Here is a 21180-nt window from a genome sequence, read left to right on the forward strand (position 1 = left end):
GCGGCTGGAGTTGAGTGTTTTATGTTAACCAACATTTCGGCAAACAATGCAGTTGCCTTTTCGAGATGGAACATGTGGTATTTAGTTTACAAGAGCAGTTTTCGTTTGGGAGGTGATATGATTCGACTGTTACACATTGTGATGGAAACAATGCGTAGCCAGTCAGAACATGTCTGAGCGCAAAATTTTGCGTTGTCCAGTTTTTAATGATAATAGGCTCAGTGTTACTAACAGCCAAAATCCTCTATCAGGAGTGATGTTAGTCGGACATAGCCGATATCTCGGATCACTTTCGGGAATATTTTTGATCCTATGTCAACGTTAGCGGTGAGGCAGAAAAAAATTTTACTCGTACCACGGTCAGCGAAGCTTGGTGATATACAGCGCGACATCTATTAACTGTGGGAACGCTATTGAGATTGAATCAATAAAACACGGTTTTGTCTTTCTTTGTTCCTGTGGGAACCCGTTCAAGGAATTGAGGGAAGCTAAGATTTATTTGAGGTATAGCGTTGCATAGCCAGGTAGAAATTGATCGTCGTTTCAGAGGTGATAAGTGATGTGAAATAGTATTGTGTTTTATAGTGTTATTTCATGTTAAACAAGTTCAGGTCTATGAAGGTTCAATGAAATGTAATCAAAGGCTGTTGTATTGCAAAAGTAAATGGCACAGAGAGCCATCATTACGTTATTATTATCATTATTAATAGAGATGGTAAGAATATTTAATCATGAAACATTACAAGAATTCTGTAACAGGAGTGATGTTATTGAAATTTCTTGTGTTTGTGTTAAGGCCTTTGAATGTATTAATTATAGCATACAAAAATCTGAATTAGTCTGTTATATTATTATAGTAACTTTCATAATATGCTTTCTTAACTTTGGTATCCCTTTCTGATATATTTAATACTACCTAAAATCAGCAGTTTCCTTCCAGGACAAGGACAGATATTCCAAGATACATACAGGTGTTATTTTTTTGAAGCTGAATTCTTACAAGCCACTTTTAACCTTACCCACTAACCATGATGTGTGATGAACAAGTTTCATACCTTAAAAATATTCTGCACACAATTGCAAACCCGAGTGCTTATATTGCGCAGAGCTGAAGAAATATTTCCAACTCTGAATGGGACCTCGATGAATGTTTGAGTGTATACAAACAAAGATCACTATTAGTTATGGAAAGGTCTCGAGTCATTATGCTATAATGTGGTTGAAAAAGATTCCCGTCTTGTGTTCATTATGTTTTGGCTACCATGAGCATGACCTCTACTCTGTTAACAGTGTGGAATTAGCCTTCATGTATGAAATATAGTGTGTATGTATCTATGGGGATTGAATGTGACATGATTGTGTAAGAGGCATCACTACAGTAAGAACCCAGTAAATTTCTTGTTTCATCAACACAAGGTTAATGAATTTTCTTGCCGCACTTATCTATTATCTATTTCAGAATATGGTATTGTAGATTCTCATCCAGTTTATTCCTGCATTTAATGGATATCATTTCAAGGAATTATGTTTAACTCTTAATTTTACAGCAGAAAATGGATGAAATCAAGGTGGAAAATGATGTTGATGATCTGAGTGAAGGAGATTCCGTTGGCTTAGGAAATGATGTTTACACACCAACAACTTTTCCCATAATAAAGGATGAAAGGAAGGTAAGCCTTCTTTTAAACAAATTATTTATGGTTTTTATCTGTCTGTGTGTATGTACAAATGTATCCATACATGCATGCATGTGCTTCTCTTTTATGATAACTGTTTTATAAAAACAACATTTCTGCAACATAATAATCCTGTATGTGGATGGTGGTTTTACAGAACTGTATGGATTTGGTGAAAGTTGAACCTCATTCAGACAGTGAGACTTGTGATGATGGAAATCAGGTCATCAGCGTAAAAGCTGAGGAGGACTCAGATATAAAAATTGAGGAACATCATGTGCCAATACTATCTCCAGTCATAAAGGATGAACAGGAGGTGGGTCCATGAAAGTGTCAATTGTCCTCGTGTGTGTCTGTCCATTCACATGAAGAAAGTCCCTTCTGACGACTAAATTTTGAAATTGTATCTAGGTTATGAATTGTATCACATACAATGTTTGGACATCTGTAGATCCTGCTAATTATTCTACAGATGGAATCAGAGCACTGTGTTTGTTTTCGTAGTACACTGAGGCTCTAACCCATCCATCTGAAGTAAGGATATGGTATGCTGAATTAGGAGATTGTACTCACAGTAGATCTTATTTAGGATGGATGTATTATATATTCCCATTTGTCTTCTTCTCATCATAAGTGATATCACTGAAAGAATAAAATTTTAATCCACACTCTGAACAACTTTGTTGTTTTTGTGTCATTCATCTTGTCGTTAATTTTGAAAGTTGTCTAACTGCAGTGTGACAGTCAGTAGGGGAGAGAGGGGCTCTATGGTTTAAGAAGAGACACAAAGAACGAAGGAAGAACATGGGAAGAACTGAGAAGAGGTGTGGAAGAAAGACATGTTTACCTACAGAGTGGCACTGTCTTATGAAGATAAATATTGCAGTGTGTTAAAATTCACTGATTGTGGAAATGTTAAATAATATTAACTCCTATTTGGAAATTACTATTTATTTTTCTCCAAAATATGGAATCCAAACTGGGCTAATTCTATTGGTAAAATTATGTTTTTATTAAAGGAGTGGTCATCTTAGCAGTTCAACTATAAAGTTTGGTAAGAGGTTTATTGGAACAGTCATTATTACTGTAGACTGTACATCACTTAGTCTGAACAGTAAATTTTATTTGTTTTTTATTACATATTAAGGCATTAAAATAAGCTGGAATTCTTAGTGACAAATAGAGAAATCTACATGTTGTCAGTTGAATCATTTCTAAAAATCTGGGTTATTTATTTAGGTTAATTTTTTGAATTTATATTCGCATTAAGAAATCATGACTGCACATATCCCCACTTCTTGATACTTTGACTCTGATATTTAATGTTTTCTTGCCTGTTTGAGAAAGCCCAATCATTTTGCTATAGGTTCTCTAATAACAAGTCTGGCTGGATACAAAGAACTTGAGTATGTATAAGATATTGTAGATGCGTCATATTGTGATTTATTTAAATAGTATTAAAAATATATTAATAATACAACAAAACCCAACGAAAACGAAAACATACAAAATAAATGGGCCACTTTTACATACATAGGTAAAGAAACCAAATTCATAACTAAATTATTTAAAGAAAATAAAATAAAAACGGCCTACAAAACTAAAAACACAATAAAAAACATCCTCAAACAAAAACCAATAATGAACATAAACAACCAATACCAATTACCAGGTATATATAAATTGAAATGCAAAGATTGTCCTCTAATATACATAGGTCAAACAGGTCGCACTTTCACACACAGATACAAAGAACACATAGCAGCCATAAAACACAATAAAGATAGTTCTGCATACTCTAAACACATTCTCAATACAGGACATGCTTACAACACAATTGATGAAACAATGGACATAATGAAAATAGTAAAAAACAAAAGACATAGGGACACAATAGAAAAATATTACATATATCAAAATTATAAACAAAACTTATGCCTCAATGATAATGGTATTGAACTTAACAACCCTATCTTTAAAACACTTCAGTACCTTGACCTCAACCCGGACAAACCACCTTTCACACACTAGCACCGCAGTCGGTAACCAGCCACGATCTGATACAGTATACCTCCAATCTCTCCTAATACTGCTACGATATTACTTCTTGGTCCAATATACACAACATTGGCATCACTACAAAATACAATCATATTAGTGACAAGTGACATAACAACGGATGAAGATACAATAAGAAGGATGAGAACAAGATAAGAAATATGAAAACTAAAAATCATTAAAAACCAGTATAATTCAGTTAAAAAGTTTATAACATAACACCTGATGACGGCTATATATAGCCGAAACATGTCGTAAATGTTCCACATGTAAATCGAGTACTCGATACGGAACGAAAAATGATATTTTAATCATCTTATATTGTGATTGACGGCCAATTTTAATATATTTTTAATACTATTTGAGTATGTATGTTGTGATTTAGGATTAGAATCTGGGGACAGTTGGCATAAGTGACTTTTCTTCTATTCTATGCATAAGAGAGAAAAAATTTTAACTTCATAAGTACCATGCTGTCATTCAGGAGTCCACTTGATATGAATCACATCTCAGGCCTGACAAGAAACCCAACTTTCTATTACAAGTTTCAAGGAACTGAATGAACTAGCAAATTGACATCTTCCTATCCCACTGCATCTAGAGTAATATATTTGCAAAGTTTGGGTGCGTACCTTTTAATACAGTGACCTACCATTCAAAGTTAGAGCACATAATGCGATTGAAGACCGTGGGTTGAATTCAAGGGATCCAAAATATTTAATTTCTTGCTATAAGTAGCCATCACGTGATTGAACCAACAAATTTACATGTAGCTATCCCAGTGTGTAAAAAAATGTGTTTACGATGGAATTCAGATTCAACCTGGTACAGAGTAAGAACCAAGATAACTGAGTGACTTGGGATTTATTGTTTGAGTATGATGTTACATGCAGGGCTGAAGATTAAGGTCAGTTGATCCAGGTTATGTCACATACCTCAATGAATTAACTGTAAATTGCTATGTGGACTTCATATTCTTGAACACCTTCCGCTAAATTTGGGTCAGGGAATGGGATTTGGTAGAAAAACCTATCATGTTGCTTTCAAACTCATTCTCCTTCGTTACGTTAAGTTTATCATAATTCTTTTCTCTGGTCTTCCGCAGAGTCCTCAGAATGAACATGAACTTAAGGATGGTGGGGGACAACCCAGTTCCTGTGATGTATGCAGTAAAACATTCTGTTCGCCAAGTGTTCTAAAGACACATCAACGCATACATAGTGGTGATTGGCCATATTTGTGTGATGTGTGTAATAAATCATTTATAGCTCCTAGAAGTCTGAAAATACATCAGCGCATACATAGTGGTGAACGTCCATATTTGTGTGATGTATGTAATAAATCATTCACCCAGAAGGGTAATCTCAAAGTACATCAAGTCATACACAGTTGTGAGCGGCCATATACCTGTGATGTGTGTAATAAATCATTTATAGCTCCTAGAAGTCTGAAAATACATCAGCGCATACATAGTGGTGAACGTCCATATTTGTGTGATGTATGTAATAAATCATTCACCCAGAAGGGTAATCTCAAAGTACATCAAGTCATACACAGTTGTGAGCGGCCATATACCTGTGATGTGTGTAATAAATCATTTAGAGCTCCTAAAGCTCTGAAATTACATCAGCGCATACATAGTGGTGAACGTCCATATTTGTGTGATGTATGTAATAAATCATTCACCCAGAAGAGTAGTCTCAAAGTACATCAAGTCATACACAGTGGTGAGCGGCCATATACGTGTGATGTATGTAATAAATCATTCACTCACAAGGGTGGTCTCAAAGAACATCAAGTCATACACAGTGGTGAGCGGCCATATACATGTGATGTATGTAATAAATCATTCACCGACAAGAGTAATCTCAAAGTACATCAAGTCATACACAGTGGTGAGCGGTCATATACGTGTGATGTATGTAATAAATCATTCACTAACAAGGGTAATCTTGAAGTACATCGAGTCATACACAGTGGTGAGCGGCCATATACGTGTGATGTGTGTAAAAAATCATTCACTCAAAAGATTAGTCTCAAAGACCATCAAGTCATACACAGTGGTGAGCGGCCATATACATGTGATGTATGTAATAAATCATTCACTCACAAGGTTAATCTCAAAGTACATCAAGTTATACACAGTGGTGAGCGGCCATATACGTGTGATGTATGTAATAAATCATTCACTCACAAGGGTAGTATCAAAGACCATCAATACATACACAGTGGTGAGCGGCCATATACATGTGATGTATGTAATAAATCATTCACTCACAAGGGTAATCTCAAAGTACATCAAGTTATACACAGTGGTGAGCGGCCATATACGTGTGATGTATGTAATAAATCATTCACTCACAAGGGTAGTCTCAAAGACCATCAATACATACACAGTGGTGAGCGGCCATATACATGTGATGTATGTAATAAATCATTCACTCACAAGGGTAATCTCAAAGTACATCAAGTCATACACAGTGGTAAGCGGCCATATACGTGTGATGTATGTAATAAATCATTCACTAAAAAGGGTAGTCTCAAAGTACATCAAGTCATACACAGTGGTTAGTGGCCATATTTGTGTGATGTTTGTAATAAATCATTCACGTCGAAGAGGTGTCTGAAGAAACGTCTTTTCTTACATCATATCCTGTGATGTGTGTGACAGATCATTCAGTCCGTTTAGTCATCTGAAGAGAAATTAGAGGATGTAACATGGATAGTGTCCGTGTTTCTGTGTGTGTGCACTAAACAGAGTGATCTCTTGAATCATTAATGTATGTATTGGTGTTTTTCCTATCATGCGTGTAATACGTCGTTTCATTGTCAGGGTACTCTGTGGAGACGTAATTGTATGCACAGCGTCCGTATCACGTGATTTCTGCTTCGAGTTTCTGAACAAATGCCATCTTATTCATAACTGATTTGTGTGCGCGTAAGAACATGTTCTGGAATTGGTGTAACGTGTTGCAAGAGAGGAAATGTACTATGAAAAAGTGTTAGAAATGAACATATCTAAGAATTTCAGTAAAACTTGTCAGCATTGACAGCCTAAGATCTGTGATAAATTTATTAAGAAGAATTTCCAATGAAGACTGTGGAAGTAAGACTTAAGTAATATTAATTGCCATTTTTTCTTCCTCCCCCAGCCAACTTTGGTTTAAATGATGTACAAGGTTTGTGTTTGAACTTGGTACACAGAATTAATAGCACAGAGTAATTAACTTTGTCAGTCAATATGTTTATTTGACACTGCTAAAGTTAGTGCTTTCAGACATTTTTATGAAGGTGTTAACTTTTACTACACTTTGAACTTGATCACTTGAATGTGTTCTTACCAGCGGAGTCCTGTCCATAAGTGCTGCAGCACCCCCTAAAGTTGTGAGCGCAGTGTGGGGTAGAGTGAGGGGCAGTTCACGAATCAGATCTGCAGTCCCCGCAGCCGGCCTATAGTAAACACGCTTGCCTCGTACCACGTGTCTTAGACTGGTTTCTTTTACATAATCTGTTTCGTGGTTATTGTTAATGAGTGTTCAATACTTCTTTTCGCTGACTATTTTTTGTTCTGATAATGAGCAAAGGAAGTGTATCGTAGTTACTGGAAATTACTTTTTCTAAATTGTCTTTGACTGAAAAAAGTGATATAAAATATCATGGCCACCCTCTTTGGGACTTACAAATAGTTACAAGATCGTCGAGTTTTCTCCTGATGTAAATTTACTTTTCATTTATTTATATCGTTGTGTGTTGAAAAACTATTCTGATTTTTCCGCTTTGCACAGCACTAGCACTGCTCAGACTCACGAGCCGCCACTGGTTTTTACTTTGTTATTAATAGGACAGTGCTTCTTTTATTGAGTTATATTCCTCTGTTTCTGTTAAGCTGCTCTGTGCATAATATGGTGTTAATCTTGATATAATTACTTGCTGTGTAATCTTTATTTCTTAAACACAATAGTATTAACAGTTTACGAGAAAAATGTAAGTGCGTAATTTTACCCTTGGCTTAAAATAACCCTGTTCATTTTGTATTGTTTATGTATTTTTAAAGAATGCCCATAGGAAGACAGACATTTCTTCATACTCCAGAGAGTACATAAAGCAGGTAGTTGTACATTCAGAGGTTAGAGTTAATGTGTTAAACTGATTTTTATTTAAAGTATGTCATTTTGGGTGCATGTCCTCTATGGAGGAACTCAATTTATCTGACAGCTGAACACAAACATTATTTTTTGTTAAACATATTATGCCGTGTGGTCTGGTAGAAGTTTGTCGATGATTGCTGCCTCTGCCCTGAAGATAGAGGCAGCAAACAAATGTGAAATTCTTGTAGCCTCTTTCCAGACTACATGACGTGACATTCATGAAGATGGTCGTCTGATACTTGCTACTCTGAGAACCTGAAATATGACGTCGTTTGCTGTTGTTGGCAGGAGAAAATAGGTAATTAAGGAAGTTGAAAAGACATTGTGTGCGATATTTGCTGTGTTAGTATCTTTGTAGGAGTGATGTAACATCTACAGTAACGCAGTTGCACTTTCATTAAAAGAATGCTAAGACCAGTTCAGAATCACAAAGAACCTGTTCTAAAAGTATTCCATGCTGGAAAGTAGGACCTGTTCATTTGTTCTTTTTGTATTTGGTTTATGCTGTTACAACAAAGTTTGTTAGGAAACCTGAAAGGAAGAGACCACTTTGAAGATCTAGATGTAGATGGATCTTAATGAAGCAAGGTGGGAGGTTTGAGTGTGGATTCATCTGACTCAGGATGTGGTCCATTGGTGAACATCGTTATGAGCCTTCTTTTTACGGCTCGTTTTTGTTTCTTCTACTAGAGCAGTGGCAATTTGAAGGCATTGCGACATTGGAAAAGGCCGTGGTGGGTGCTGGACTGTAAACCAGCGAAATTTGAATTCCAAGCAGGAAACCTACGGATTCACGTGCACGTTTACTACAGACCTCTCAGGATACGCTTAAGGCCATTCTTTTGTTTATTTCACGGTCCTTTGTGTGTGCTATTTATTTAACTATACTGCTTCTAGTGGCTCGTTTGATGAGTGTCGAACGACGTGTTGGTGAGTGAGTAATGAAGTGGATATGGTGTGGAAGGAAGTGGTCGTGGCTTAATTAAATTCGGCTTACAGTTACGGCATTTGCCACGGGAAACCTCAGTGTGGCCTGTTTCTGGAACCTCCACCTGTACGGAGCAGAATTACTAAGTCTGAGGAAAGTCGCAGTTAATTCTCATTTCGGGTAGCAGGTTCTCAGCGTGTGACTGGAAACTGAAAGCCATGACTCACAAACTGTCTTTCAGTTTAGTCAGCTCCTGCAGAGACTTTTTCTGTTGAGTATAGCTTCTTGAGAACCTGATGGTAGTTCATATGATCTGCATATTCCACGATCTTTATGGAACCCCGAACGTTGAGCACCGTTTTCAAAAGAGCCCGTCACTCTTCTGTACCTGAGACAGTTGAACTCAGTCCAAAACTTCTGTTTGCAAGGTAATTCTCAACCACGGAGGGGGAAACGCGGGAAGTCTCAGAATAGTACGAAGATGTTGGAGGGCGGTGGATGTAACAGTGCTGAAAGTTGTACCACTTCTAAACCCCAGTCACAAAGCAAGACTTTAAACAAACAGGTGACAGCATTTGTACCACAACAGAGAAACCTCTGCAACTTAGTTAAAGAACACTTTCACCCACATGGCCCTTGCTGGACTTTCATACCTGCGGAGACCTCGCTGCTGACTGTTGTCGGATATTTACCAGTAAGGAGGAGTTCAGCTGCTTGTGCAATCTTGGTTGCTGTTATCATCTGCTGGAAGAAGAATAAGTTTGGGCCCTATACCCGGATATACTGGTAAAGTACAAAAAAGATCTGGTAAGAACTTATAATGTTTCTGTCGAGAGACCACAGATACATTTTTTTATCTATTTGCTTATGTTTTGTTTGGCACTGTCAATAGCTGAGACCAAAAAGCATCAAATTTTAGGATAATTAATGAACTGAAGGGGTTATGGAAGGACGTCATGACCTAGTTTAATGTACTGTCCTAACATTTGCCTGAAGGGACTGAAGTAAACCACAACACAGGCTATTCAGTGTCTGAGCCAAGATTTTAACCCAAGATCTCCTGAATATGTAGTAGTGCTAACCATTTAGTTGTGGCAGTCGTATGTGTTCTGAATTTATTAAATAGTTGCATTTTTATGAGCTTCAAATTCCTCAAAAGTTGTCAAACATAACCTTAAGTGATTTGTCATGAAGCTAACTGTCTGGAACCCAGTCCTTATCGTTTACAGTTGCACAAGTAATCAAATTACTGGCATTTTATAGACACAAAAGGCTTGTTACCATGTTTTGAAGAGCCAGCTACTGGTCGGTGCTGAGCCAAGTGAATTCAAATAAGTCTAATTTAATAATATCCTACTATCTCTGTGCTTGCTATATGCCTTGCCCATCTCATTCTTCATCATCCTTATAATATTTGGTGAAGAGCAAAATTATGAAGCTCATTATGCAAGCTTTGTGTCATCATTATCATGATACTTTGCAGGGCACAAAAGAATGTTTAATTTCTGTATTATTTATGTTATAGCTAATTGTCACATGAAATTTTACATACTGCATTTCATTGCATAATCTTCACGCTTTTTAAACAGTCTTTGGTGCATTCTCAACAGAAAGTGACATACATATGGCTGTTAGCTCTCCCATGTCTCTCCATACATGTTCCAGCATGTAACGACCTAAGAATTGCTCAATAGCTTTTTATTAAATTTGGTATTTGGGAGTTTTACTAAACTTTGTCAACACACCCCAAGAACTGTTAAAATTGTACGACGAGGGATGCTTTCATTGAAGTCCATCACGCATCTCGAGCATAACTTCCTGTTATTCACATGAGTGAAATGCATTTTGAACAGAAGTTGTAGAAAAAAGTATACATATTTTATGACCAATGCCCAATTTTGCAAAAACTGGTTTCAAGGTATGTTATGCTTATGTGAGTGAACAAAATATTTAGTTAATCTGGTTGATTCATCATACAAAAGAATATTTCCTACCTTGAATGTTGGAAGTATTTATTTTGTCATTTGATCACATTTAATCTGAAATAACGGTGATTAGGAACAGGATGTGTTGGATTCAGGCTCAAACCTCTCTATTTGACTGGTTAATCGCTGACTGACTAACCTTCAGATATGAGATGCCACACATTTTTCAATTCCTTTTTTCTAGACCTAACTTTAAGTATCACAAGATATCAGATCAGCTGTCAACCAATTGAAAAGATGGGTTTGAGCTGTAATCAAAGCGAATGCTAGTATTATACAACAATGACTCAAAAAAAAAAAAGACTGAATAATACATAATAACCATTTATATAACTGAAGATTACAAATATTTTTCCATATATAACAAAAGTACGCTGCATTCACATCCTTAAAGGTGTTGGCATTTAGAACTTTGTGTTAATCCACAAAAATTATTTGATGTCTCTTCAGTTAACTACTCATAATGAACAACATTTTACGCAAATCACAGGCATATCAACGCTCCCCTCTATGAATGCGCAGGTGCACCTTCAGATTAGTTTTCTGAGTAAATGATTTATTGCACACATTACAGCCATATGGACGCTCCCCACTGTGTATGCGTTGATGAATCTGCAGGCCGCTTCTTTGAGTAAATGATTTATTACACTCATCACAGATATATGAGCGCTCCCCACTGTGTATACGTAGATGAATCTTCAGGTCACTTCTTCGACTGAATGACTTATTGCACTCATCACAGATATATGAGCGCTCCCCACTGTGTATACGTAGATGAATCTTCAGGTCACTTCTTCGACTGAATGACTTATTGCACACATCACAGCCATATGGACGCTCCCCACTGTGTATGCGTTGATGAATCTGCAGGTGGCTTCTTCGACTGAATGACTTATTGCACACATTACAGCCATATGGACGCTCCCCACTGTGTACGAGCTTATGTCTCTTCAGGTGGCTGCTTCGACTGAATGACTTATTACACTCGTCACAGATATACGAGCGCTCCCCAGTGTGTATGCGCTGATGAATCTGCAGGCCGCTTCTTTGAGTAAATGATTTATTACACTCATCACAGATATATGAGCGCTCCCCACTGTGTATACGTAGATGAATCTTCAGGTCACTTCTTCGACTGAATGACTTATTGCACTCATCACAGATATATGAGCGCTCCCCACTGTGTATACGTAGATGAATCTTCAGGTCACTTCTTCGACTGAATGACTTATTGCACACATCACAGCCATATGGACGCTCCCCACTGTGTATGCGTTGATGAATCTGCAGGTGGCTTCTTCGACTGAATGATTTATTGCACACCTTACAGCCATATGGACGCTCCCCACTGTGTACGAGCTTATGTCTCTTCAGGTGGCTGCTTCGACTGAATGACTTATTACACTCGTCACAGATATACGAGCGCTCCCCAGTGTGTATGCGCTGATGAATCTTCAGGTCACTTCTTCGACGGAATGACTTATAACACACATCACAATCATATGGATGCCCCTCACCATGTGAAAGTTGGTGTTCACTCAGAGGAATCTGTAGAGACAAATAGGAAAAAGAACAATGAGTTTGAAGTTAAAATTATTTGTTGTCAGGACTTTTTCCATAACCTGTTTTTAAAAATCACTGCGCTCTTATAATTTTTATTTTTTCATATAAGTATTATAATCCACTGACAGAACCCATACTTGGGTGGATAAGTTGAAATAACTGCACGAATTATATTGTCCAGTAACAGAGAATAGCTCTCTCTAGGGACCCAACAGAGTAGGTACACCTCGCCTGAAGACGGAGACAGAACCAGCCTCCGAAACGTCGTGAATTTTAAAAATAGACGATAGAAAAAGTCCTGACAACAAATAATTCTAAGTGGAAACTACTGTCGTCAAGACCCTTCAGAATTGAATGAGTTTGAAGATATTATTTATGTCATTCACTATTATATTTTCAGATTTCTTTTAATTAATCCTTTTATATGATTAATATTACTGGAAGGTGCATGAATCATAGCCCCTACGGTAGTATAAGGGAACATGGTGAATGAAGAAATTCTGGAGCCCTTTAAGTCAAATGTGGGTCTCCAATTTGATTTGCTCTGCTTACTGACTGTATAGACAACTACTGTATTAAGAGACTGTTAGATGTACCAATTCCATATTTAATTTTTTGGAAATAACATATTTCTACCCATATTAGAATCAGCTTGGTTTGGAATTCACTAGCACTGCATTCTTCAGTATTTTGGATTTTAAGTAAATGCCACTTTCTATGTTGTTATTAACATTTCACACATTTAACAGACACAATAGTAAGTAATACTGAACACACTGCAGCCTTCATTATAAAACATTGCCAGTTTATGCGGATCAACATTTGTCTCTGCTTCAGACTGCCATCAACTCAGATTTTTCCCCATGTTATCCATCGCTTCCTAAAGACATCCCTTGTATCTTGCTTAATAGAACGGATAGACAAATGAAAGGATCCTGTGGCCACATTTGATAGAAATATTTTCCAGATTACTCAGTATTTAATATCATGGGTGTTAATACTGACTAGAACTGACACTCTTAATACAGTGAAGAGAATGTAATCCACAGGAGATATATTGGAAAGGACTCTTCGAAAAAATATATTCATCAGAAGGGACTCTTTTCATGTGGATGAACATGAGGACAATTGACACTTTCATGGACCCACCTCTTGTTCATCCTTTATGACTGGAGATAGTATTGGCACATGATGTTCCTCAATTTTTATATCGGAGACGTCCTCAGCTTTTACACTGATGGCTTGATTTCCATCATCACAAGTCTCACTGTCTGAATGAGGTTCAACTTTCACCAAATCCATACAGTTCTGTAAAACCACCATCCACATACATGATTATTATGTTGCAGAAATGTTGTTTTTATAAAACAGTTACAATAAAACAGAAGCACATGATTGCATGTATGGATACATTTGTACATACACTCAAAGAGATAAAAACCATAAATAATTTGTTTAAAAGAAGGCTTACCTTCCTTTCATCCTTTATTATGGGAAAAGTTGGTGTGTAAACAACATGATTTGTCACGCCAACGGAATCTCCTTCACTCAGATCATCAACATCATTTTCCACCTTGATTTCATCCATTTTCTGCTGTAAAATTAAGAGTTAAACATAATTCCTTGAGATGATATGCATTAAATACAGATATGAACTGGATGAGAATTTACAATACCATATTCTGAAATAGATTATGGGGTGCCATTTAGCTAATACTGAGTATTTGTAGGATACACAAGCATCTCACATTCAATCCCCATAGATACATACACACTACATTTCATATATAAAGGCAAATTCCACACTGTTAACTGTGTAGAGGTTATACTCATGGTAGTCACAACATAATGAACACAAGACGGGAATCTTTTTCAACCACATTATAGCATAATGACTCGAGACCTTTTCATAACTATTAAGTATCTTTGTTTCTATACACACAAATACTCACCCAGGTCCCATTCAGGGATGGAAATATTTCTTCAGCTCTGTGCAATATGATTTTTGCAACTCGTGTTGTAATAGACTGTAGTATTTCTTTACGGTAGGCAACTTGTTCATCACACATCGTGATTGGAGAACTGTATGGGAAAATAGCTTTAAACAATGCTACTGATGCAACTCCAAACTTCTAAATAGACGCGGCCAAAGAAATTAGTCTCCGTTTGCAGTCAGCGATAATCTTTCTGCATTCCATTGCAAAGAGAAACGGACTAAACTTGACTGTGGGTTTTCGCGGCTCGAATTGAAGTTTCATGTTAAGCAACATTTCGGCAAACAATGCAGTTGCCTTTTCGAGATGGTACATGTGATATTTAGTTTGGAAAGATCAGTTTTCGTTTGGGAAGTGGTATCTTTTCGACTGTTACACATTGTGATGGAAACAATGCATAGCCTGTCAGGACGCTGCATGTCTGAGTGCATAATTTTGCGTTGTCCAGTTTTTAATGATAAGAGGCTCAGTGTTACCAACAGACAAAGTCCTTTATCAGGAGTCACGTTAGTCGTAGATAGCCGATACCTCGGATCACTTTCGGGAATATTTTTGATCCTATGTCGACGTTAGCGTAAAGGGAGAAAAATTTTTTACTCGTACCATGGTCAGCGAAGCTTGGTGATAAATAGTGCGACATCAATTAACTGAGGGAACGCCATTGAGATTGAACCAATAAAACACGCTTTTGTCTTTCTTTGTTCCTACGGGAACCCGTTAAAGGAAATGAGGGAATCTAACATTCATTTGAGGTATAGCGTCGCATAGACAGGTAAAAACTTATCTTCGTTTTAGAGGTGATAAGTGATGTGTGTAGTCCTGGTAAGAAACACTGTTTATTTACTTCTTATTGGTTGGTACAGAACAGAGTGCACAGAGAATACCAAGGCTGTCTTTTTGAATATACGTGACTTTTGAATGTAATGAGTTTTTAAGAAATGCTGTTACTAAAAATTGTAGTAAGTTATATCTTCACTGCAAGTAGCGTGTTTTATAAAAGAAAAATGTTGGTTGGTTTTGTTGGTTTCTCATTAATATTGTGATGTATTAGTTATATAATTAATAGTGAGTCAGGATGAATTTGGAAATAAGTCATTGTTTGTAAGACTTGAGGTTCTCACAGCGGTGAATATGAAGATTTCTGTCTTCTGGGTTATTGCGCTGTGTAGTCTGGTCGATGTTAACCAACGTTTCAGAGGTCATACTGCCTCCGTCATTAGGGCGATGAATATGCCAATAGGGTGTGAGGAGTTGGATTTTATAGGCAGGGAAGTGAAAGGTGTAGCCTGCCCCGAGCCAATGGGAGCATTGGCATATTCATCGCCCTGATGACGGAGGCAGTATGACCTCTGAAACGTTGGTTAACATCGACCAGACTACACAGCGCAATAACCCAGAAGACAGAAATCTTCAAGTCATTGTTTGTTTGAAGGTATCCCAACATTACCTGGAGAAACATTAGAACTTTTTGGAAACTTTAGTAAGGTTAGCCAGTTCCCTTGACTATATTTGATTATGTTAGCTATTGAATATGAAGATGATTTGTTGATTATTAGACCTGCTGAGTCTCTAACCTAAAGTAAGAATGGTGCAATAGTTATGTATCAGTACCAAGTAAACTCAAGTTGGTACAGATTTGGTAATAATGTATGTAAATTAAAATGAGGTCATACTGAAGGTGTAATGGCAACTATACCAGAGAATGTATAATTATTTTATGTTCGTTTTTATATTCAGGTACATAAATAAGATGGATGTTCCAGTAGAGCGTGTATTGGTTGCCGTAAGGGTGCGTCCACTTTCAGATAAAGAAAATAAGAAAAATGCTTTCAGTGTTGTACAGGCATTGCCACATGAGCCAAAGGTAAATTTTATTCTCGATATGCAGTGATGTACTTCTTGGAATGTTGTAGGAATGTTGTAAATAATTTAAACTGATGTTTTCCAGGTATTGTCAGTTGCAGGAAAAGGCTATGCCTTTGATCACATATTTACAGATATTTGTGAACAGGCATCAGTGTATGAAGAAAGTGTGAGGCCATTGGTGAAGAAATTCTGTGCTGGCTTTAACTGTGCAGTCATTACATATGGACATACTGGTACTGGGAAGACATACACTATAGGAACTGATTCAAAGGTATGCATACAGTGTCATCAGGCTAGTGCATATTATGGTATGGGTTAATTGAGAACAGATGCAGCACTTGAAGATGGCTGTGTTCTGGGTTATAACGTCATGTAGTCAGGTAGAAGTTTACCAAAGTTTCAGAGGATTTTGCTGCCTCAAAGTACCTCTGAAAAGGTGGTAAACTTCTACAAAACTACATGATGTTGTAACCCAGAAGACAGCCATCTTTATACTCAGCTCTGTGAGAATCTCAAGTCCTACAGAAATGATACTGTCTGTGTATCTTTAATATTTATGGGTTTTTTATTGCATTGCGCTGATATTGAGATTGAAGTGGATTTTGGTAGAGAATGATAAACATTTTCATTATTTTGGCATTTTTTATATTAAGATTTTACTGTGTTTACTGAAAGTGGAATAGAAACAAAGAAGTGACTGAGAAGAAACTGCTTGTTTTTTCTTTTGTGACTGCTGTTTCTTGGTTTGGGAGCTATGGAACGTATCCAACCAGAACCAAAGGAAGGGCACATATGTATCATATATGTGACCATTTAATGTGAGAGGAGTAATGGAATTGGAGATTATTTCTGCATAAATTGAATATGTTTTTAACTTTTAATTCTGATATGCAGTTGTATGAGGATGACTCTGCTGGGATAATAAGTCGAGTTGTTAAAGACATTCTTTCCGGAAACAACACCATGGATTCTAAAGTAATGGTAGAGATATCCTTCATGGAAATTTACAATGAAGAGGTTTATGACTTACTGACTTGCCAGCCAACAAAGCTGATTGTTCAAGGTGAGTTTTTGTGAATACATTTGTAATTCAAAATGATTGTGTATTAACAGAAAGACAGTAACTGATGCAAGGGCATTTGAATTGGATATATTACGTTCAGAAGCTCCTTTATTATGTTTAATTACAAAAGATTCTCTCGACAGAAGAATCTTACTTCTGTTACGCACAAACACACATGAGGGTTGAACACAAATGATTTGAGCAGTTTCAAGAATTTATTTAATAAATAAAAAATAAAAAGAAAGGTTGTCCAAATATACGCTATGCTAACACTCAGGGGGAGAGGCAGTATAGCTCCTACTCATTCCTGATCTCGGCACTAGATGGGGGTGAGTTGTCAGCATCATGCCTCGGCCGTGCTTTACCCCTGGGAAAGGACCCCGGTACCCAATGGATAGGGGGCTGGGAGGGCCCTAGAACTGGTCTGGGCAGGAGGCTAAAAGATAAATCCTCTGCCCCAATTGCAGATCGAACCCCGGTCGCCCAGTCCGAAGCTAGTCACCATACTGACTGAGCTACCAGATTGTAATGAATCAAATTGTAAGTGATAAATTAATTTTGCCGAAGGCTGTGACAGAGGGATGAAATTCACACAAACATTTCTCATTTCTGGGATGTAATGTTGGCTGGCTATAGTTGTTTGAGATCATGTGGAGTGATGAGGGAATGTTTCATGTTGGTGAGTTCGTGAACTGGCACAACAATCATTACTGTGCAGTAGACTCGATTCCCGGCGGTGCCCGAATTTATAACTTGTGTTGGGCAAGGCCGTGGTCTAATCAACACGGAGTTTTCCTCCGTGGCATCCCAACAATTACTCCATTCACACACAGAAGAAGGCAATGGCAAACCACTTCTGGATCATCTGCCAAGAACGTATATGAACGGGTCCCAGTCCGAGAAAAGGATGGAAGGATCCTGTTCATATGGACCTGTCGTCAGACAGAACACTAAATAAAATAATAATAAAAACCCCCTTGACCTTCGTGTGTTAAATGATCACATTGTCTGAAGGTAACACTCTGGTGTCCTGTTGCCACAATTGTATTTTTCACTTTGAGAGATCACGAGTGTCGTAAGAAATGTTACAAGATTATGTGTTGGTGGTCATTTGTCAGTGGGAAAACATGACAGTACTTAATTTTTTGCAAGATGAGGGCAACCCTTCATTCTGCCTGTGCATTGCTGTTGATCGTTTCCCACGACAACTGGTCGGGAAAACTGACATTCATGAATGGCCTCCCCACAGCCTAGACTTGATACTTCATTGCGTTTTGCTGTAAGGTTGAGTCACTTAAAAAGTTTCATCACACAAAAACAAGAAATATGGAAGAAATTAGGGAGAGAATAACCAGTGTTCTTACGAACTTTTCTGGAAACATGTGATTAGCAGTAATAAAATGTCTACAACTTTGAAAAGCAGGTAGTGACTTAACATATAAAAACTATAAAGGAATATGTAAGCCAATCAGTAGTCAGTATAGTATAATCTTAATAATCCAGGATCTTCGTCCTTCCTCGCTTAGCTTGTTAACCCAGCTGGGTGCTCCCAACCCTCACTTTCCTATGTTCTCTACCTTGAAATCCATTCTTTCTCTACTTTCTGTACCTTGCCATGCTTCCCTTCTTTTTTAAAACATTTTCAGAATTGTGGGACAAAAGCTGAAGGAAATGAACGATGTAAATTTTAGCGATACGTAATACATTGTAACTGTTTTGTCATGTTATATCAGCTTTAGTCATCAGAAGCTATTCCAACCTTTTGTAAGCCTTATCTCTCCAGAACCCATTGCTCGGTAAACTTCCCATAATTTTTCTATTACTGTGCACAGTGATTTAATTCCATTACCCACACAATTATCGTCAACACAGGCGGCATACAGTTCTCTAACATACAAAAACATGAAGATTTCCGTCTTCTGGGTTATTGCGCTGTATAGTCTGGTCGATGTTAACCAACGTTTCAGAGGTCATACTGCCTCCGTCATCAGGGCCCTGATGACGGAGGCAGTAGGACCTCTGAAACGTTGGTTAACATCGACCAGACTGCACAGCGCAATAACCCAGAAGACGGATATCTTCATACTCACCGCTGTGAGAACCTCAAGTCTTACATACAAAAACATTTCTGTTGGAGGATAGTACAGCGCTCAATAGATGAGATGTTACTGTTCCTTGCAGTTTTTAGTGTCCAGAGTTTGAAACGCATGCAAGTAACAACATATGAGGAAGTTCTTCATCATCTGGAGTTTGGTGGCGCAAATAGACATACCAGGGCCACTGCACTGAATGCTCACAGTTCAAGATCTCACGCAATTTTTACAGTATATTATCACCAGATATTTGGGTAAGTTGGAAAGTCTGTCTAAACCTTTCAGATGGCTCCAGTCTATAAATCCTGTAACCTATTGATGTATTGCCATTATTTCACAGCATATTTTTTCCATCCTTGATTTCATGACAGATTTATTGGATTCATGATTCATGATTCTTCATGAGGTGTGAATGGGGTTAATTGGTGACAAAAGATATTGTGTTTTTGTTTGGACTCTTCGTGTACTTGTTAATCCAATTTTCATGTGACGTGGCAATGTCATGTCATGTGCCAACATGAGTGATTCTTACTGAATATTATGTTTTCCCACTTATACCTGCTGTTGTCCCATTCAGTGTTTGCACAAGAAATTTATGCCAATTGCACAGTGCAGTGTAGCAGTTAATTTTTTCTCTTCAAAACAGTAATTTAACATGAGTTCAAAGATTTTAAAATAAGTGGCTGAACTCTAATGGAGATTCTGTACGATAAAAATATGCATCTTCAGAATTTTGTCATGGCATTAGAAAATTGATTTGTCTCTGAAGGGCTTTATTCTTAGAAAATAAGGTACACAAAACATTTTTGCACTTGAATTTGCCCACTTTCGCCTGAACAGCTTGACAGACTTCAACAGCTGACATATTTTTTTATGTGAGACTTAATGAACCGGATAGTAATTGTGTCATAAATTTGTGATATAGAGCCTTACCTTTTATGGAACAATTAATCATGTATCATGATCATGTTCTAATAATTACTCTACTAATTCTGCTGTTATATTTTAATTTTTCCCAAAGGAACCTTGAAAGTGACCCATGACACATTTGTTACTGGCACGAATAAATGACGATTTGTATGTCATGACATGCGTACATCCGCTTATGAAAAGTCACAGTTGTAATTAAATTGTAATTCATTGAAATCCAGTTGGATTAATAACCACGCAATATATCTGTGGCTTCAAGAGCTCATTTAGGTCACATTATGTTGTAACCTGCTCAGGTAAATTAATCAGTTGTCTTCAGACGGTCAGAATACAAGGATGTCTGGCACAAATGCAATGAGTGTTTAATGTCAAAAACTACCTGGCATCACATCCTTACTTAACTTGCCAGAATGTGTTTGGAGATACATTTCATGATTCTTCTGCGCCAAACAAATTGATCGTATGTCGTCTGGTGAACCATTTTTCTGCCACTGCAGAAACTCTTCACCGGGTTGCATAAAACATCAGGAGAGTGAATGCAGTGGACATTTCCAGCACTTTATTTAATATTGTTTTTTGTTTTATTATTCCAATGTAATTTTTTGACAAACAACATGTGATGAGATTGAGTTGTGTGACTTTGCAATCATGCTGTACATCATTTTACATATTTTTTTAATTTTATTCACAGTATACATACATGTATATGAACTTGTATATCAACTATTACGCAGTTTTAAATATGAATGTTATCTGTCTGAAATTAAACTTGGAATCACTATTAAAATATCTTCTTCTTTTTCCGGTTTAACAATGTTTGTACATTTTCCGGTACCCTTTACGGGTCCCCAACTTTTCAGTTGGCTTGATCTGTGG

General features: G+C 37.2%; 3 protein-coding genes across 12 annotated transcripts in view; 2 read left to right on the forward strand and 1 right to left on the reverse strand.

The window, feature by feature from the left end:
• The first annotated feature begins 89 nt into the window (after positions 1–89).
• Positions 90–8299, forward strand: LOC147872902 (uncharacterized). 2 transcript variants are annotated; one of them, XM_087354543.1, is made up of 4 exons: positions 90–715; positions 1548–1670; positions 1834–1992; positions 4840–8299. In XM_087354543.1, exons 1-4 carry the CDS (start codon positions 665–667, stop codon positions 6304–6306), a joined length of 1800 nt encoding a protein of 599 aa, XP_087210669.1. In that variant the 5' UTR covers positions 90–664; the 3' UTR covers positions 6307–8299. The 2 variants fall into 2 exon arrangements, with proteins under 2 accessions (XP_087210669.1, XP_087210670.1); XM_087354544.1 differs by lacking the exon at positions 4840–8299 and adding an exon at positions 2413–4832 and having other exon boundaries at positions 91–715.
• A 2804-nt stretch (positions 8300–11103) lies between these two features.
• On the reverse strand, positions 11104–14735 carry LOC147872903 (uncharacterized). Of its 2 annotated transcripts, none has more exons than XM_087354548.1 (4): positions 14311–14735; positions 13830–13949; positions 13508–13666; positions 11104–12343 (listed from the first exon to the last, which is right to left on the reverse strand). In XM_087354548.1, the coding sequence occupies exons 1-4, from the start codon at positions 14425–14427 to the stop codon at positions 11291–11293; spliced, it is 1449 nt and encodes a 482-aa protein (XP_087210674.1). In that variant the 5' UTR covers positions 14428–14735; the 3' UTR covers positions 11104–11290. The 2 variants fall into 2 exon arrangements, with proteins under 2 accessions (XP_087210674.1, XP_087210673.1); XM_087354547.1 differs by having other exon boundaries at positions 13830–13952.
• A 147-nt stretch (positions 14736–14882) lies between these two features.
• Positions 14883–21180, forward strand: part of LOC110831907 (uncharacterized) — a 28268-nt gene continuing 21970 nt past the window's right edge. For 3 of the 8 annotated variants that reach the window (XR_015536713.1, XM_087354537.1, XM_087354536.1), the window contains exons 1-4: positions 16090–16216; positions 16301–16489; positions 17113–17281; positions 19463–19628. Coding sequence is in view for 7 of the 8 variants with exons in the window: in XM_087354537.1 (XP_087210663.1) it covers positions 16103–16216; positions 16301–16489; positions 17113–17281; positions 19463–19628 (638 nt within the window). In the remaining variant the exon portion in view is untranslated. Of the gene's footprint in view, positions 15125–15209; positions 15363–15803; positions 15838–16089; positions 16217–16300; positions 16490–17112; positions 17282–19462; positions 19629–21180 lie in introns of those variants that run through there. The other 5 variants (XM_087354541.1, XM_087354540.1, XM_087354539.1 and 2 more) reach the window with 5 other exon arrangements.

The sequence above is a fragment of the Zootermopsis nevadensis genome, unplaced genomic scaffold, assembly GCF_977971745.1.
Source record: "Zootermopsis nevadensis isolate Lab colony 2312 unplaced genomic scaffold, Znev_1.0 Znev_ptg000023l, whole genome shotgun sequence".
Lineage (NCBI taxonomy): Eukaryota > Metazoa > Arthropoda > Insecta > Blattodea > Termopsidae > Zootermopsis > Zootermopsis nevadensis.

Coding starts and splice junctions, on each gene's coding strand:
- LOC147872902 (XM_087354543.1), top strand. CDS start 665: ATGGCACAGAGAGCCATCATTACGTTATTATTATCATTATTAATAGAG. Junction 716..1,547: donor TATCATTATTAATAGAGATG/GTAAGAATATTT, acceptor TTAATTTTACAG/CAGAAAATGGATGAAATCAA. Junction 1,993..4,839: donor TCATAAAGGATGAACAGGAG/GTGGGTCCATGA, acceptor GGTCTTCCGCAG/AGTCCTCAGAATGAACATGA.
- LOC147872903 (XM_087354547.1), bottom strand. CDS start 14,427: ATGTGTGATGAACAAGTTGCCTACCGTAAAGAAATACTACAGTCTATT. Junction 13,667..13,829: donor TAATAAAGGATGAAAGGAAG/GTAAGCCTTCTT, acceptor GTGGTTTTACAG/AACTGTATGGATTTGGTGAA. Junction 12,344..13,507: donor TCATAAAGGATGAACAAGAG/GTGGGTCCATGA, acceptor TTGTCTCTACAG/ATTCCTCTGAGTGAACACCA.